The 19,005-nt window shown below is 48.5% G+C and overlaps 1 protein-coding gene across 4 annotated transcripts in view; it reads left to right on the top strand.

Moving 5' to 3' along the window:
• SHANK3 (SH3 and multiple ankyrin repeat domains 3) overlaps positions 1–19,005 on the top strand; it is a 163,146-nt gene that overhangs the window by 17,149 nt on the left and 126,992 nt on the right. For all 4 annotated transcript variants that reach the window (XM_086886258.1, XM_086886255.1, XM_086886256.1 and 1 more), the window contains exon 3: positions 8,002–8,362. In XM_086886258.1, coding sequence (XP_086742384.1) covers positions 8,108–8,362 — 255 coding nt within the window. In that variant the 5' untranslated portion in view covers positions 8,002–8,107. The remainder of the gene's footprint in view (positions 1–8,001; positions 8,363–19,005) is intronic.

Raw genomic sequence — 19,005 nt, 5'->3', positions numbered from 1 at the left:
TGTGGGATCCCCGGGATTTGTGGGATCCCTGGGATCTGGGAAGGCTCTGACTCCCTGCTCCGCTGCTGGTGGGATTTTTTGCTGTCCTGGAAAGGGAGAGCTCTGTCCCTGTGTCCCTCTGTCCCCCTGTCCCCCTGTCCCTCTGTCCCTCTGTCCCTCTGTCCCTCTATCCCTCTATCCCTCTGTCCTTCTGTCCCTCTGTCCCTCTGTCCCTCTGTCCCTCTGTCCCTCTGTCCCCGCTGTCCCTCTGTCCCTCTGTCCCTCTGTCCCCCTGTCCCTCTGTCCCCGCTGTCCCTCTGTCCCTCTGTCCCTCTGTCCCCCCTGTCCCTCTGTCCCTCTGTCCCTCTGTCCCTCTGTCCCCCTGTCCCTCTGTCCCTCTGTCCCCGCTGTCCCTCTGTCCCTCTGTCCCTCTGTCCCTCTGTCCCTCTGTCCCCCTGTCCCTCTGTCCCTCTGTCTCTCTGTCTCTCTCTCTCTCTGTCCCTGTCCCTCTGTCCCCCCTGTCCCCCCTGTCCCCCCTGTCCCCTCTGTCCCCTCTGTCCCCTCTGTCCCTCTGTCCCCTCTGTCCCTCTGTCCCCCCTGTCCCCCCTGTCCCCTCTGTCCCCGCTGTCCCCTCTGTCCCTCTGTGCCCTCTGTCCCCCTGTCTCTGTCCCTCTGTCCCTCTGTCCCCCCTGTCCCTGTCCCTCTGTCCCCCTGTCCCCGTGCTCAGGTCCCGCCGGTGCCGCTGCGGTTTCCATGGGGACGGTGCCGGGAATGTTCCCATGGATACGGAGCTGGAGCGGGATGGGAGCCCCGATCCCGAGGGGCCCTTCCCGATCCCGAGGGGCCCTTCCCGATCCACAGGAGCCATTCCCGATCCCCAGGGGCCATTCCCGATCCACAGGGGCCATTCCCGATCCCGAGGGGCCCTTCCCGATCCACAGGAGCCATTCCCGATCCCGAGGGGCCCTTCCCGATCCACAGGAGCCATTCCCGATCCACAGGGGCCATTCCCGATCCCGAGGGGCCCTTCCCGATCCCGAGGGGCCCTTCCCGATCCCGAGGGGCCCTTCCCGATCCCGAGGGGCCCTTCCCGATCCACAGGGGCCATTCCCGATCCACAGGAGCCATTCCCGATCCACAGGGGCCATTCCCGATCCCGAGGGGCCCTTCCCGATCCCGAGGGGCCTTTCCTGATCCCGAGGGGCCATTCCCGATCCACAGGGACCATTCCCGATCCCCAGGGGCCATTCCCGATCCCTGCCCTGTCCCCAAATCCCTGCCCTGTCCCCAAATCTCTCCTGTCCCCAAACCTGTGCCCTGTCCCCAAACTTCCTTTCTGTCCCCAAATCCCTTTTCTTCTCCCCAAATCCCTGCCCATTTCCCCAAATCTGTCCTGTCCCCAAATCCTCTCTCCTGTCACCCAGACCTCTTTCCTGTCCCCAAATCTGTGGCCTGTCCTCAAATCTCTCTCTTGTCCCCAAATCTCTGTCCCCTTTCCCTGTCCTGTCCCCAAATCCATCCCCAAACTTCCTTCCTGTCCCAAAATCCCTTTCCTGTCCCCAAATCCCTGCCCTGTTCCCAGATCTGCCATCCCCAAATCCTTGTCATGTCCCCTAGACCTCCTTCCTGTCCCTACATCTGTCCTGTCCTGTCCCCAAATCCCTGTCCTGTCCCCAAATCTGTCCCCAACCTTCCTTCCTGTCCCCAGATCCCTGCCCTGTTCCCAAATATCTCCTGTCCCCAAATCTTTCCTGTCCCCAAATCCTCTCTCCTGTCCCCAAATCCCTCTCCTCTCCCCAAATCTGTCCCCAAACTTCCCTTCTGTCCCCAAATCTCTGCTCTGTCCCCAAATCCCTCTCCTGTCCCCAAATCTGTCCCCAAATCCCTCTCCTGTCCCCAGACCTCTCTCCAGGGGCTGGCACAGCCGGGAATTTTGGCATTTTGCGGCACCAGACACCGGGATCATCCCGGAGGGGCCGGGCAGGGCCAGAGCAGCTCTGCCGGGAAAATCGGGAATGTTCAGCCGGGAGCTCTGGGCTGACCTAATTTCGGCTTCCTAGAAACTGCGGGAAAAAGGGAGAGGGAAAAATTCCAAAGGATTGAAGGACAGGACACAAGGAATGGCTCCAGATTGGGGAATTTGGGAAGGAATTCCCGGCTGGAATGGAATTCCCAGAGCAGCTGGGGCTGGCCCTGGATCCCAGGAATGTCCAAGGAAAGCTTGGAGCAGCCTGGGATGGTGGGATTGGAATGGGGTGGGATTGAAGGTCTCTGGATCCCATCCCAAACCATTCCGGGATTTGGGAGGCTCCGAATCCATGCCGAGGGATTTTTCTGGGAAATGGGGATGGGAAAGAGAGGGAAAGGGAAGGGAGAGCCTTGGTGGCTTCCTGAGATTGCAAGGGAAGGCCCTGGGTCCATCAATTCCTTGGAGAGGAGACGGATCCAATGTCAGGCTCTGGAGCCAGGCTGGGAGAGCTGGGAATGTTCTCCTGGAGAAGGGAAGGATCCAGGGAGAGCTTCCAGCACATTCCAGGGCCTGGAGGGGCTCTGGGAGAGCTGGAATTTGGGAAAGGCCTGGAGGGGCAGGAGCCAGGGAATGGCTCCAGATTGGAAAAGGGGAATTGGGGTGGGATTTGGGAATTCCCAGAGCAGCTGTGGCTGCCCCAAATCCCTGGAAGTGCCCCTGGATGGGGTTTGGATCATCCCGGGACAGCGGGAGGTGACCCTGAGCTGATTTTTAACATCCCATCCCAAAACCTTCCGCAATTCCCGGATTCTTTCCCAGAAATCCGCAAAATCCCCCAAAAAACCCTCCCTCGGGAATTCTGCCCTGTTAGGGGGCTCGGGGGTGTCCCTGTGCCGGACATTTGGGGACATTGGTGTCCCCCCCTGCGGTGTCCCCATGTCACCCTTGAATTCCCGGTGTCCCAGTGCCCCTGGAAAAGCGGGAGAGGGAAAATCGATGGAATTTCCCGGCAGGCGCTGGGGACGCTGCGGGGACGCTGCGGCCACCCGAGGGTGATCGATGTCCCCGCGATGTCCCCGCGATGTCCCCGTGTCCTTGCACGGTGGGGACTCCAGGGAGGACAAGCCTGATCCTGTCCCTGTCCCTTTTCTTGCTGCTTCTCCCTGTCCCTGTCCCTTCTCCTGTCCCTGCTCCTGTCCCTGTCCCTGTCCCCATTCCTGTCCCTGTCCCTGTCCCTGTCCCCTGCTCCTGTCCCTGCTCCTGTCCCTGTCCCCATTCCTGTCTCTGTCCTTATCCCTGTCCCTGTCCCCTGCTCCTGTCCCTGCTCCTGTCCCTGCTCCTGTCCCTGCTCCTGTCCCTGTCCCTGTCCCCATTCCTGTCCCTGTCCCTGTCCCCATTCCTGTCCCTGTCCCTGTCCCCATTCCTGTCTCTGTCCTTATCCCTGTCCCTGTCCCCTGCTCCTGTCCCTGTCCCTGTCCCCTGCTCCTGTCCCCTTTTCCTGTACTCATTCCTGTCCCTGTCCCTGTCCCCGCTCCTGTCCCTGTCCCTTTTCCTTTCTCCTGTCCCTCTCCTTTTTCCTGCTCTTTCTCCCTGTCCCTGTCCCCGTTCCTGTCCCCTTTTCCTGTCCTCATTCCTGTCCCTGTTCCTGTCCCCACACTGTCCCTGTCCCTTTTCCCGCTCCTTCCCCCTTTCCTGCCCCTTTTCTTCTCTCTGCTCCTGTCCCTGTCCCGTCCTTGTCCCCGTCCCTTCTCCTGTCACATCCCATGGATCCCATCCCATGGATCCCATGGATCCCATGGATTCCATCCCTGTCCCTGTCCCGCCCCTGTCCCCGTCCCTTCTCCTGTCCCATCCCACGGATCCCATCCCATGGATCCATCCTTGTCCCTGTCCCATACCTGTCCCCGTCCCTTCTCCTGTCCCATCCCATCCCATCCCATCCCATCCCATCCCATCCCATCCCATCCCATCCCATCCCATGGATCCCATCCCATGGATCCCATGGATTCCATCCCTGTCCCTGTCCCGCCCCTGTCCCCGTCCCTTCTCCTGTCACATCCCATGGATCCCATGGATCCTATTCTTGTCCCTGTCCCATACCTGTCCCTGTCCCTTCTCCTGTCACATCCCATGGATCCCATCCCATGGATCTCATCCCATGGATCCTATTCTTGTCCCTGTCCCATACCTGTCCCCGTCCCTTCTCCTGTCACATCCCATGGATCCCATCCCATGGATCTCATCCCATGGATCCTATTCTTGTCCCTGTCCCGCCCCTGTCCCCGTCCCTTCTCCTGTCCCATCCCATCCCATCCCATGGATCTCATCCCATGGATCCCATCCCATGGATCCTATTCTTGTCCCTGTCCCATACCTGTCCCCGTCCCTTCTCCTGTCACATCCCATCCCATCCCATGGATCCCATCCTATGGATCCCATCCCATCCCTGTCCCTGTCCCATCCCTGTTCCCAAGTGGCATTCTCATAACATTCCCAAGGGACATTCCCAAGTGACATTCCCGAGGGACATTCCTGAGGGACATTCCCAAGGGATATTCCCGAGCCTTCCCAGGGAGGGATTGGATCCCTGATTATTCCAGGTTTGGATCCCTGAGCCTTCCAGGCTCCCAGATCTTTCCAGGAGAGGATTGGATCCCTGATCCTTCCAGGCTCCCAGATCTTTCCAGGATCCCTGATCCTTCCAGGATCTCTGATCTTTCCAAGGGAGCCTTTGGCTCCTCTGAGAATTCCAGGAGTGAGTTTGGCCCCCAGATCCTTCCAGGTTTGGATCCCAGATCTTTCCAGGTGCCCTGATCCTTCCAAGATCCCTGATCCTTCAAGGGAGGCTTCAGCTCCCCTGATCCTTCCAGGAAAGGGATTGGATCCCTGATCCTTCCAGGTTTGGATTCCTGATCCTTCCAGGAAAGGGATTGGATCCCTGATCCTTCCAGGTTTGGATCCCTGATCCTTCCAGGAAAGGGATTGGATCCCTGATCCTTCCAGGTTTGGATCCCTGATCCTTCCAGGCTCTCAGATTTTTCCAGAAGAGGGTCTGGATTCCTGATCCTTCCCAGATCCTTGATCCAAGTGAGGATTTTGGCCCCCTGATCCTTCCAAGAACCCTGATCCTTCCAGGAGAGGGCTTGGATCCCTGATCCTTCCAGGATCCCAGATCCTTCCAGGATCCCTGATCCTTCCAGGTTTGGATCCCAGATCTTTCCAGGATCCCTGATCTTTCCAGGATCCCAGATCCTTCCAGGATCCCAGATCCTTTCAGGATCCCTGATCCTTCCAGGTTTGGATCCCAGATCCTTCCAGGAGAGGGCTTGGATCCCTGATCTTTCCAGGATGCCAGATCTTTCCAGGATCCCTGATCCTTCCAAGATCCCTGATCCTTCCAGGAGAGGGCTTGGATCCCTGATCCTTCCAGGATCCCAGATCTTTCCAGGATGCCAGATCTTTCCAGGATCCCTGATCTTTCCAGGAGAGGAATTGGATCCCTGATCCTTCCCAGATTCCTGATCCAGGTCGAACGTTCGGATCCGGCTCCGGAGGGACGGGAATTGTTTGGGATCCGCAGCCGCTTTCCGGCCTGGCCAGGCAGTGACAATTCCAGGGCTGGAAAATCCCACCGGATCTTCCCGGGCCTGATCCCAGCGATCCGGGGGGATCCCAGGGGGATCCCAGTGATCCCAGTGATCCCGGGTCTCCCTCTGCCCTGACGTTCCCAGCCGTTTTTCCCAGGAAAACTCGGGGGGAATTTAATCCTGAATCCACCAGGGGAAAGCGCCAGGCCCAGGGAAAAATTCAAATTCCAGGGAAAAATTCCAATCCCAGGAAAAAATTCTGATCCCAAGGAAAGAATTCCAATCCCAGGAAAAAATTCCAATCCCAAGGAAAAGTTCCAGTCCCAGGGAAAAACTCCAATCCCAGGGAAAAGATCCAATCCCAAAAAATGCTTCCCCTCAAAAAATCCCCAAAAAATAAATTTAAAAAAAATTCCCCAAAATCCCCAAATTCCCCCAAAAAAGGTCCCTAAAAAAAATCCTCAAAAAATCCCTCCTAAAATCCCCCCAAAATAAAAAAAATCCCCCCAAAAATTCTCCCCAAAATCCCCCAAAATCAAAAAAAACCCAAAAAAATCCTAAAAAATGCCCTCCAAAATAATCCCCAAAAATTCCCCCAAAATCCCAAAAAATCCCCCAAAAATCCCAAAAAAATCCTTAAAAAAATCCCCCCCAAAACCCCAAGAATCCTAAAAAATGCCCTCCAAAATAATCCCCAAAAATCCCCAAAAATCCTAAAAAAAATCCCAAAAAATCCCCAAATCCTTTCCAGGTCTCCCCAGCCCATTCCCCTTTTCCCAGCCGGATTCCATGAGGAATTCTGGGATAAACAAAGGGCGGTGGTGGCTCCGTCACCTCGAATCCAAAGGAATCCTGGTGTGGGATGATCCCTATGGAATTGCTGATCCCGCCACTGGAATTTGGGAAAGGCTCCGGATTGATAATCCCAAAATGATGGGAAGAAGGGCAGGAAATCTGGGAATTCTGGCTCTGCTCTGAGCCTCTTGGGAATGCTCAGAAATCCAAGGAATGCTCAGAATCCAAGCGCAGCTGTGGGGGGAGAAAAAAAAATCTTGGAATATTTTTCTAACTTTGGATCCTTTTCCAACCTTTTTTTTCCCCCTGCTGTCGGAAAGAGACTCCTCAGGAATTCCTAAAAAATTCTGTGGATTCTTTGGGGAAAAAAAAGTGGAATTTTTTTGGATTTTATCAGCGGAGAAGTTGATTTAAAGAAGGGAAATGGAATTTAGGGAATTATTCCATTGAGGAATTTTTCCCGACCTTTCCCAACCGGGAGCCCTTAAAATTATTGGGAATTAATGAGGGGCGGAAAAAAATTCCAAAGGAAAAATCCCATCCGGAGTATTCCATTTGTGGGATAACAAGGCGGAGAGAGGAAAAAAAAAATGGGAATAAATCAAATCCAGGATTTGGGAAAGGGATGAGGAGGATTAGGGATCGGGGACATGGATCCAAAGGGATCCAAAGGGTTTTCCATCTATCCCAGGCCACGGGGAAGGAGCATCCCATGGTTTTCCCTGTTTATCCCGGTTTTTCTCCTTCCCAAGTGTGTTTTCCTGGCTGGAATTTTGAGGTTTTCCTGTTTTTTTTCCCCCCTGATCCCTCAGGGGTGGCCTGGGGTCCCAAAGCGCCTTTGTGGGGGGTGGATCCTAGCGGGAGAATTCCAGGGAATTCCTGGGGAGATTCCCAGGCTGATCCCGGATTTCTCCCGGGAATGGGCCTTGCAAGTGGGGGAATTTGTGGGATCCGGGGGTCCATTCCCAGATTTCTTCCTGGGGGACATTCCAGAAGATCCATGTGGGAATATCCATGTTCATCCCAGGTGTCCCATTCCCAGATTTCTTCCTGGGGTGACATTCCGGAATATCCATGTGGGAATATCCATGTCCATCCCAAGATTCCCTTCCCAGATTTCTTCCTGGGGGACATTCCAGAATATCCCTGTGGGAATGTCGAAGTCCATCCCAGGCGTCCCATTCCCAGATTTTATCCCTGGGAGGGGGCACATTCCATAAGATCCCCGTGGGAATGTCCAAATCCATCCCGGGTGTCCTATTCCCAGATTTCCCCTGAGGAACGGCCCTGCCTGGGGTGACATTCCAGAATATCCATGTGGGAATGCCCACGTCCATCCCAGGTGTCCCATTCCCAGATTTCCTCCTGTGAGAGGCCATTCCAGAATATCCCTGTGGGAAATCCATGTCCCATTCCCAGGTGTCCCATTCCCAGATTTCTTCCTGGGGGACATTCCAGAACATCCCTGTGGGAATGCCCACGTCCATCCCAGGTGTCCCTTCCCAGATTTCCTCCTGTGGGAGGCCATTCCAGACGATCCCTGTGGGAACATCCGTACCCATCCTCTCCCGCTTTCCTCTCCAATTCTAACCTTTCCCTCTCCCCATCCCGGCAGATCCGGGATGTCTCTCCCGGGCCTTTCCCGTGCCGACCCCTCTCGTTTCCCCGCAGGGCCCCGGGCGGAGCCGGTGCCGGTGCCGGTGCCGGTGCCGGTACCGGAGCGGGAGCGGAGCGGGAGCGGCAGCGGCTGCGGGCCGCCCGCCGCGGCGCACGGAGCATGCCTCTGAGCCCCGCGGGCAGCCAGCATGAGAGCCCCGAGTCACCGCCAGCCGAGCCTCCAGCCGAGCGCCAGCCCCGAGCCGCCGGCAGCAGCGGCGAGCCGAGCCCCGGCCTGCGGGAGGAGCCGCGCCTGGAGCCGGCCCGGGGCCCCGCAGGGCCCCGCTCGCCCAAGCTGGCGGCCCCGGCCCGCATGGAGGAGCCCGCGCCCGGCGCCATCGTGGTGCGCATCGGCATCCCCGACCTGCAGCAGACGGTGAGTGAGGAGAGAGCGCGGAGAGAGGCGGGAGGGAGCGCGGAGAGAGCCGGGATGTGCGGCGGGAGAGCCGGGATGGGCAGCGGGAGAGCCGGGATGGGCAGCGGGAGAGCCGGGATGCGCAGCGGGAGAGCCGGGATGCGCAGCGGGAGAGCCGGGATGGGCAGCGGGAGCCGCACCGGGATGGGCAGCGGGAGCCGCACCGGGATCACCGGGATGGGCACCATGATCACCGGGATGGGCAGCGGGAGCCGCACCGGGATCACCGGGATGGGCAGCGAGAGCCGCAGCGGCAGCGCCGCCGCGATTCGCCCGTATTGGGATGCGCAGCTCGGAGCGGTTCCGATCTGCGCTCGGAGCGGCCCCGACCCGCAAACAAACCGGCCCCGACCCGCAAACAAACCGGCCCCGACCCGCTCCGGGATGCGCAGCCCGGACCGGCCCCGATCATCGCCCAAACCGGCCCCGACCCGCACCCAGAGCGGTTCCGACCTGCACCCAGAAACCGGCCCCGACCCGCACCCAAAAACCGGCCCCGACCCGCACCCAAAAACCGGCCCCGACCCGCACCCAGAAACCGGCCCCGACCCGCACCCAAAAACCGGCCCCGACCCGCACCCAGAAACCGGCCCCGACCCGCACCCAAAAACCGGCCCCGACCGGCACCCAAAAACCGGCCCCGACCCGCACCCAAATACCGGCCCCCATCCGCACTCAGAGCGCCCCCGGTCCGCTCCGGGATGCGCAGCCCAGACCGGCCCCGACCTTCTCTCAGAGCGGCCGCGATCCGCACCCGGATCCTCACCCGGTTCGGCGCAGCACCGGGACTGGCCGCGAGCCGCATCCCACCCGCTCCCGGCCCCGCTCCGGCCCCGCTCCCGGCTCCGCTCCCGGTCCTGTTCCCGGTCCCGCTCCCGGCCCCGCTCCGGCCCCGCATCTCGCCCGTTCCAGTCCCGCTCCCGGCCCTCTCCCGGCCCCGCTGCCCAAACTTCTCCCCACCACCGTCCCGGCACTGCCCCGCTCCTCCGTGTCCCGGTCCCCATCCCGGTTCTCATCCCGGCTCCAATCCTGGTGTCCCCATCCCGGTTCCCATTCCAGATCCCATCCCGGTGTCCCCATCCCGGTTCCCATCCCAGATCCCATCCCGGTGTCCCCACCCCGGTGTCCCCATCCCAGATCCCATCCCGGTGTCCCCATCCTGTAGTCCCCATCCCTGTCCCCATCCCGGCGTCCCCATCCCGGTGTCCCCATCCCAGATCCCATCCCGGTGTCCCCATCCTGTAGTCCCCATCCCTGTCCCCATCCCGGTGTTCCCATCCCTGTCCCCATCTCGGTGTCCCCTCCGGTCCCTGCAGCCCCCTCTGGCAGCGCTGCCGTCCCGCTCCAGGGGTCCGCACCCACCGGGACCGGGCTGGGAATGAGACCGGGATTGGGATGGGGAGCGGGATGGGAACGGGGGCAGCTCTGGGACCGGGATTAGCACCAGGAATAGGATCAGCTCTGGGACTGGGATTGGGATTGGGACCAAGAATGGGATCAGCTCTGGGACTGGGATTGGGATTGGGACCAAGAATGGGATCAGCTCTGGGACTGGGATTAGGATTAGGATTGGGAACAGGATCAGCTCTGGGACAAGGATTAGGATGGGGAGTGGGATCAGCTCAGGGACCAGGATTGGGATTGGGAGCAGGATCAGCTCTGGGACTGGGATCAGGATTGGGACCGGAATTAGCTCTGGGACTGGGATCAGGATTGGGACTGGGAACGGGACCAGGATCAGATCTGGGACTGGGATTGGGATTGGAAGCAGGATCAGCTCTGGGACCAGAATTTGGACCAGGAACAGGATCAACTCTGGGACCAGGGTTGGGATTTGGACCGGGACCAGCAGGGCTGGGCTGGGGAGGTCACAGTGCTGGTGTGGGATGGTCACTCGTGTCCAGGGTGCTGCGCTGGGCTGGACAGCGCTGGGGGGGTGGACACTGGAGTGGGGTGGGATGGACACTGGAATGTGAGTGATGGACATTGGAATGTGAGTGATGGACACTGGAGTGGGATGGGATGTGATGGACACTGGAGTGGGGTGGGATGTCCATCTGGTGTGTGATGGACACTGGAATGTGAGTGATGGACACTGGGGTGGTGTGGGGAGTGGTGGACACTGGAATGGGGTGGGATGGACACTGGAATGGGGAGGGATGGACACTGGGGTGGTGTGGGGAGTGGTGGACACTGGAATGGGGTGGGATGGACACTGGAATGGGAAGGGATGGACACTGGAATGGGGAGGGATGGACACTGGAATGGGGTGAGGAGTGGTGGATACTGGAATGGGGTGGGATGGACACTGGGGTGGTGTGGGTTGTGATGGACACTGGGGTGGTGTGGGGAGTGGTGGACACTGGAATGGGGTGGGATGGACACTGGAATGGGGAGGGATGGGCACTGGAATGGGGTGGGATGGACACTGGGGTGGTGTGGGTTGTGATGGACACTGGGGTGGTGTGGGATGGACACTGGAATGGGGTGGGATGTCCATCTGGTGTGGGATGGACACTGGAGTTGGGCTGTGTGCCAGTGCCATCGGTGGGATGTGCTGGAGTGACCCCTGGAAGTCCAGGAGTGACCCCCAGGAGCCAGGAGTGACCCCAGGGGTGACCCCAGAGTGACCCCAGGGTGACCCAGGGTGACACTGGGGACACTGAGCCTGTGGTCAGTGGCACTGGGGACACCATGGTGGCAGAGGCCGGTGTCACTGGGGACACCAAGGCTGGTGGCACTGGGGACATCACAGTGGCAGAAGTTGGTGGCACCAGGGACGCTGGGGTTGGTGACACCGGGGACACTGTGGTGGCCAAGGTTGGTGGCACTGGGGACACCAAGCCTCACAGGAATGCGGATTCCCAGGGATAGGAATTCCAAGGGAAAAATGAGGGATGAGAGTGGAAATCCCAGGAATGCAGATCCCAAGGGATGGGAACACCTGGAAAAACAAGGGATGAGAGTGGAGATCCCACAGGAATGTGGATTCCCAGGAATGAGAATTCCAAGGGAAAAATGAAGGATGAGAGTGGAGATCCCACAGGAATGTGGATTCCCAGGAATGAGAATTCCAAAGGAAAAATGAGGGATGAGAGTGGAAATCCCAGGAATGCGGATTCCAAGGGATGGGAATTCAAAGGGAAAATCAGGGATGAGAGTGAGGATCCCACAGGAATTCAGATCCCGAGGGATGGGAATTCCCAGGGAAAAATGAGGGATGAGAGTGGAAATCCCACAGGAATGTGGATCCTGAGGGATGGGAATTCCAAGAGGGATGAGAGTGGAAATCCCAGGAATGTGGAATGCAGATCCCGAAGGATGGGAATTCCAAGGGAAAAAAAGAAAGAAGAGGGTGGAAATCCCAGGAATGCAGATTCCCAGGGATGGGAACTCCTGGAAAATCAGGGATGAGAGCGGAAATCCCAGGAATGTGGAATGCAGATCCTGAGGGATGGGAATTCTGAGGGGAAAATGAGGGATGAGAGTGGAAATCCCAGGAATGCGGATTCCCAGGGATGGGAACACCTGGAAAAACGAGGGGTGAGAATCCTCTTCCCACAATCCCCGGCCTCCATCCCGAGGCTTTTCCAGCCCCTTCCAAGATTTTTCAGCCTCTTCCAAAGTTTTCCATCCCTATCCCAGTTTTTCCATCCCCATCCCGGCTTTTCCAGCCTCATCCAAATTTTTCCAGCCCCATCCTGGCTTTTCCCGGCCTTTCCAACCTCATTCCAGCTTTTCCAGCCCCATCTTGGTTTTTCCAACCCCATCCCAATTTTTCCAACCCCATCCAAGGCTTTCCAGCCTCATCCTGGTTTTTCCAAGGTTTTCCAGCCCCATCCCAATTTTTCCATCTCTATCCCAGTTTTTCCATCCCCATCCCGGCTTTTCCAGCCTCATCCTGGTTTTTCCAAGGTTTTCCAGCCCCATCCCAATTTTTCCATCCCCTTCCCGATTTTTCCAGCCCCATCCCGGCTTTTCCAGCCTCTTCCAAATTTTTCCAGCCCCATCCTGATTTTTCCCAACTTTCCCAGCCCCATCCCAATTTTTCAGATAAAATCTGAAAATATTATAATAATTAATGAAATAACAAACAATTAATAATGAAAATAAGCAATAAAAATTAAAATTAATCATTAATTAAAAATATCATTATTATAAAAATGAATGAAAGAATAAAAATATTAAATAATAAAAATATTAAATAATAAATAAATAAATTTATTTATAAAAAATAAATAATAAAAAAGAAATAAAAATAAATAAAAAGAAGAAATAATAAAAAAGAAGAAATAACGAAATAAAGAAATTATGAAATCTAAAAAACATTCTAAAAATTAATAAAACAATAAATAATTAGTAATGGGTAACTAATAGTGAATAATAAGAATAAATAATAAACAATGAAATAAAGAAAATTTAATAATTTTATTTTAAAAATATGAAATGAAAATTAATTAAGAATGAATAATGAAATAATGAATAATAAATAGTGAATAATAAATAATAAACAGTAAAAATAAGCAATAATAAATCAAATAAATTGATAATGAGATATAAAATGATTGTTATAAAAATTAATAAAGAAATAAATAAGAATAAATTATAAAGAGTAAACAATAAATAATAAAATAATCAAGGAGATATAAAAGTGTTATTAGAAAAATTAATTAAATAATCACATCAATATTAAATATTAACTATTAACTATTAACTATTAACTATTAACTATTAAATATCAAATATTAAATATTAAACATTGAATATTAAATATTAAACACGAAACATTAAACACTAAACATTAAACATTAAATAATAAATATTTCTATAAATATTTATTATGAAATATTCAATATTAAATATTAAATATCTAATAACCTATATTAAATATTAGATAATAGATATTAGATATTAGATAATAGATAATAAATAATAAATAATGAATAATAAATAATGAATAATAAATTATAAATAATAAATGATAGATAATAAATAATCGATGCTAAATAATATATAATAAAAATAATAATAAAAAGAAACAATAAGTAATTAAATAAAGAGATCAAAGATATTTTTATAAAATGGATGAGATTATAAAAGATAATTAATAAACCATGAATAATAAATGATAAATTGTGAATAAGAAATAATAAAGAAATAATAATGAATAAATGTTTATATTTATTTTATATTTATTTATATTTTTATTTAATTTTAATCTTTATTAATTAATATTAATAATTAGCAAAAAGAAATGTAAATTAGAAATTAGAAATAAGAAATAACAAGTCAATTAATAAATAATAAATGATAAATAAATAATAAATCATAAATAATAAATAAGAAAGAAATAATAAATAATTAATAAATAAATAATAATAAATAACAAAAAAAAGTAGAAATTAGAAATAACAAATTATTAATAAATGCTAAATGATAAATAAATAATGAACATTAAAAATTAATAAATAACAAATAACAAATAATATATAACAAATATCAAATATCAAATAATAAATAATAAGTAATAAGTAATAAATAAATATTAATAAATAGCAAAAATTAAATAGAAATTAGAAATTAGAAGTAAATAACAAATTAATTAATACGTAATAAATGATAATTGATAAACATTAAATAATAAATAATTAATGATAAATTATAAATATTAAATATTAAATAAGTAATAAATAATAGATAATAAAAATAAATGAATAAATAATTAAATTAAATCATTTTAATACAAATTAATAAAATTATAAATAATAAATAATGAAAACCAAGAACAAAATAAATCAAGAAACAATAAAAACCCAAATATTAAAAATACCCGGATCAATTTCATCCCTAAAAATCAGAATTAATTAATTCCAACCTATTTTTAATTAGATTCATTCCCTTCATTTGTTCCCATCTCCGGGAATTTTTTCCTTTTCCATGGAAAAGTCTCTCCAATTCCCGCTGGGAATCCGAAATTCCCGGATTTTCATTATCCCGACCTTCACGGCTCGGGGAGAACTCATTAATTAATTCCGCTTGATTAATGAACCATTAATGACCTCATCGATTCCGCTCCCCCCACCTTGGGATCTGTGAAAATTCCGAGGTTTTTTTCCCAATGAGGGATTGCGTTTTTCTATGGATTTCTGGGAATTTCGGGAATTCGGGGGGTTTTTTTTTGGAATTTGGGAATGGTTTGGATGCGGAAATGATCTGAGATTAATAGTAAATGATAAATAATAATTAATAAAAATTAATAAATGAGAATATATAAATATTTATATATTACTTGTGAATATTTATATAGTATTTGAATATATTCATATTAAAACTTATATTACTATTTTATATTAACATTTTATATTAATATTATAATTTATTATATTTTATTAAAATAACTTATTATTTTTCTATTAATATTATATTAGAATATATTTATAAATATTTACTAATTATATATTTTATATATAAATACATAAATATATAAAATACAAATAAATAATAAATAATAAATATATATCAAATAAATAATAATAATTTTTAAAAGATAAAAATATTATTATAAGAATTAATGCAATTACAAAAAATAAATAATAAAATTAATAATAAAATAATTATTAAAATATTCTAAATAAATATTTCATATTTAAATATTTAAATATTTTAAATATTTAAATTATTAAAATAATAGAAAAATAATTATTCTATTATCATTCATCTGAGCTCGGCCTGGAATGGGAGAAAAATTCCTGAAAAATTCCTGAAAAATTCCAAATTTTCCGAGTTTGTTTTGATTAATTAATTAGAAATAATGATTAATATTCTAGATTAATTCTAGCAATTAATTACAGTTATTAAGATTGTTAATTAAGTAAAATTAAGTAAAATTCTATTAATTGATTTATTCAATTTACATAAACTGAAGTTAAATTAATTTATTAATTAAAGTAAATTGATTAAAATTCAATTATTAAAATTCAATTATTAAAACTATTAATTCATTAATTAAATAATGTAAAATTAATTAGAATTCTATTAATTCCTTAATTATATTGACATTAATTAAAATTCTATTAATTTATTAATTAAAGTAAAATTAATTAAATTCTACTAATTAAAATTCTATTAATTAATTAAATACATGCTTTAATTATATCAATGACAATTGAAAGTGTATTAATTAAATAGTAATCAAGTTAATTGTATTAATAGGAATAGATGAATATATTATATTGTATCTCATTAATATACTTATAATTAATTTTATTATATTAGCTGTATTATAATTAATATATTAATGATTAATCTATTAATAAATATTAATTTATTTTAATATATTTTTATTTAATAAAATAGATTTATATTTAATAAAATTTATTTTTATTTGAATATAATATTTTATAAATATTAATATAATTAATTAATAATTATCATTACTATTCATTAAATCAATCATTCCTTTATTAATAATTAATGAAGATTCCCCTCCCATTCCTCCTTTTCCCTCCCTTCTCATTAAATCCCCTTGGGAATTTCTCCGGATTCCGATCCCAGTTTGATTTTTCCATGGAACCAAATCCCAGCTTTTCTCTCTCCCAGCACAAATTCCCATTTTATTCCCAGCAAAAAAAAAAAGCTGCAATTTTTTTCTTGGCACCGTTTTTAATCCACGTTTTCCAAGACTTTTTTTGAGAATTTTCCCCGAGATTTTTTTGGGAATTTTCCCAGATTTTTGGGGGGAATATTTTCCTTTTTTTTTTTTTTTGGAATTTTCCCTTTATTTTTGGGAATTTTTCCAGATTTTTTGGGGAGTTTTCCCAGATTTCTGGGGGGGAATTTTCCCCTTTTTTGGGGGGAATTTTCCCAGATTTTTGGGGGGAATTTTCCCAGATTTTGGGGGGGAATTTTCCCATTTTTTTTGCTGCTGTCTCATCCCGACCCATCAATTCCTTGTTTTCATTTTCCCTGGGAAGCGGGAGAGAAAATTCCGTAGGGATTTCAACTCGGGCTTGGAATTCCCGGCAGGAAAATCCCGATTTTTTCCGGGATAAAACACGGAAAGGACGGAAAAATTCCCCCTCTCATCCCTTTGATTTCCCAGCTGGGAATTCCAGCTTTTTCCTGGGAATCTCAGAGCTTGGAATTCCTTGGGAACGGCCCCTGGAAACGTTGGGATTGATCTGGGGCGGGGGAGCGCTCGGATAAATTGATCGACGTTCCCGGGATTCCTCGGGATTGAAAACTCCGGAGCGGCCGCTTCCAGAGGAGCCATGGAAAACTGGGATGGAGATTCCAGGAAAAACAGGGATGGAGATTACAGGAAAAACCGGGATGGAGATTCCAGGAAAAACCGGGAAAGAGATTCCGTGGAAAACTGGGATAGAGATTCCATGGGATTTCATCCCCTCGGAGCATCCGGGGAGGAAAAGACAGAGCCAAAGGTGGGAAAAGTTGGGAATTTTCCCTCTGGGATGGAGCAGCCGGTGAGTGCTGGAATTTCCAGGGAATTCCTGCTGGGAATTCCTTCCAGGAATTTCTGCCACGGAAATCCCGGGAGAATCCCAGGAGAAAACCGGGATTCCGGGAGAAATCCAACCGGGATTCCGGGAGAAATCCAACCGGAATCCTCGGAGCGAAGCCGGGAACGTTCCCTGGATGGGGCTGGAATTTTGTCCCGGTTCCAGGAGGAGCCGGATCCTAGTCTGGAATTCCTCGGGAATTTCATCCGGAGCCTCCGCTCACCTTTCCCGGATTTCCCTCCCCATTTCCCCTGTTTTTTCCGGGAATTCCGGAGCCCCAGGAGCTTCCCACCCCAATCCCGGATCTGTGGATGAATTCCCGGGAATCCCGGATGCTTTTCCCGGATTTTAACGGAGCTTTGGGAATTTCAGGTCTCCAATAAGGAGGAATTTTTGGGGAAAGTTGTTTTTTTGGGAATTTTGCCTCCGGTGTGGTTTTGTAGGATTTGGATTTTTCCTATTCCCGTTCCCATTCCCAAAGAATTCCTGGATAAACTCAGAGTTCTGGGATAGGGATCGGGATCAGCTTGGATTGAGGATTTCGGAATTCTTTTCCCACCTCAACGATCCCGGAATTCCGTGAATTCCAAGCCTGGGCGAGAAATGAAATCGGGATTTGTGGATCCCGAGGGTTCCGGAGCTCCAGATCCGTCGGAACTGCTGGAATTGCCGCTGGAAAATTGGGAATGTGGGGTTGGATGATCCGGAACGTTGTGTGGATCCGTGATATCCCGCGACGGTTTCCATGGAAAAGTGGGAATGATGTGGAGGGGTGGGATCGTGGAGCTAGGAAAAGCTGGGAAAACTTGGAAAAACCTGGGAAAAGCTGGGAAAATCGGGGAAAAGCTGGGGGAAAATGGGAAAAGCTGGGAAACCTGGGAAAACCTTGGAAAAACCTTAGGAAACTTGGGAAAACCTGGGAGAACTTGGGAAAATTTGGAGAAACCTGGGAAAATCTGGGAAAACCTGGGAAAACTTGGAAAACCTGGAGAAACCTGAAGAAACCTGGGAAAATCTGGGAAAAAATGGGGAAACTTGGGAAACCTGGAAAAACTTGGAAGAAGCTTGGGAAACCTGGGGAAACCTGGGAAAATCTGGAGAAACCTCAGAACAGCTGGGAAAACTTGGGAAATCTTGGGGAAACCTTGGGAAAACCTGGGAAAACCTGGGAAAAAATGGGGAAAACTGGGAAAAACCTTAGAAAACTTGGAGAAACTTGGGAAAACCTGGGAGAATTTGGGAAAATCTGGGAAAATCTGGGAAAAAATGGGAAAAAATGGGGAAACCTGGGAAAAGCTGAAAAAACTTGGGAAAACCTGGGGAAAACCTTGGGAAAACCTTGGAAAATGTGGGAAAACCTGGGAGAACTCGGGAAAAAATGGAGAAACCTGGGAAAACTTGGAAAAATCTTGGGAAACCTGGGAAAATTCTGGAGAAACCTGGGAAAAGCTGGAAAAACTTGGGAAAATGTGGGAAAACCTGGGAAAAAATGGGGAAAAACTTGGAAAAACCTTAGAAAACTTGGAGAAACTTGGGAAAACCAGGGGAAACCTGGAAGAACTTGGGAAAACCTAGGAAAATCTGGGAAAAACTGGGAAAACTTGGGAAAAACTTGGGAAACATGGAGAAACTTGGGAAAACCTGGGAAAAAATGGGGAAACTTGGGAAAACCTTGGAAAATCTGGGAAAAACTGAAAAACCTTGGAAAACCTGGAGAAACAATGGGGAAATGTGGGGAAATTGGGGAAAAAATGGGGAAACCTGAGAAAACCTGGGGAAAACCTTGGAAAAACCTTGGAAAACCTGGAGAAACTTGGGAAAACCTGGAAGAATTTGGGAAAATCTGGGAAAATCTGGGAAAAAATGGGGAAACCTGGGAAAAGCTGGGAAAAAATGGGGAAACTTGGGAAAACCTTTGAAAATCGGGGAAAACTTGGGAAAAGCTGGGAAAATCTGGGAAAACCTGGGAAAATCTGGAGAAACCTCGAAAAGCTGGGAAAACTTGGGAAATCTTGGGAAAACTTTGGGAAAACCTTGGGAAAACCTGGAGAAACTTGGGAAATCCTGGGGAAAACTTGGGAAAAC

This window comes from Cyanistes caeruleus, chromosome 4 (genome assembly GCF_971803275.1).
Source record: "Cyanistes caeruleus chromosome 4, bCyaCae1.hap1.1, whole genome shotgun sequence".
Classification (NCBI taxonomy): Eukaryota; Metazoa; Chordata; class Aves; order Passeriformes; family Paridae; genus Cyanistes; species Cyanistes caeruleus.
This window is presented reverse-complemented; position numbering and strand designations above follow the sequence as displayed.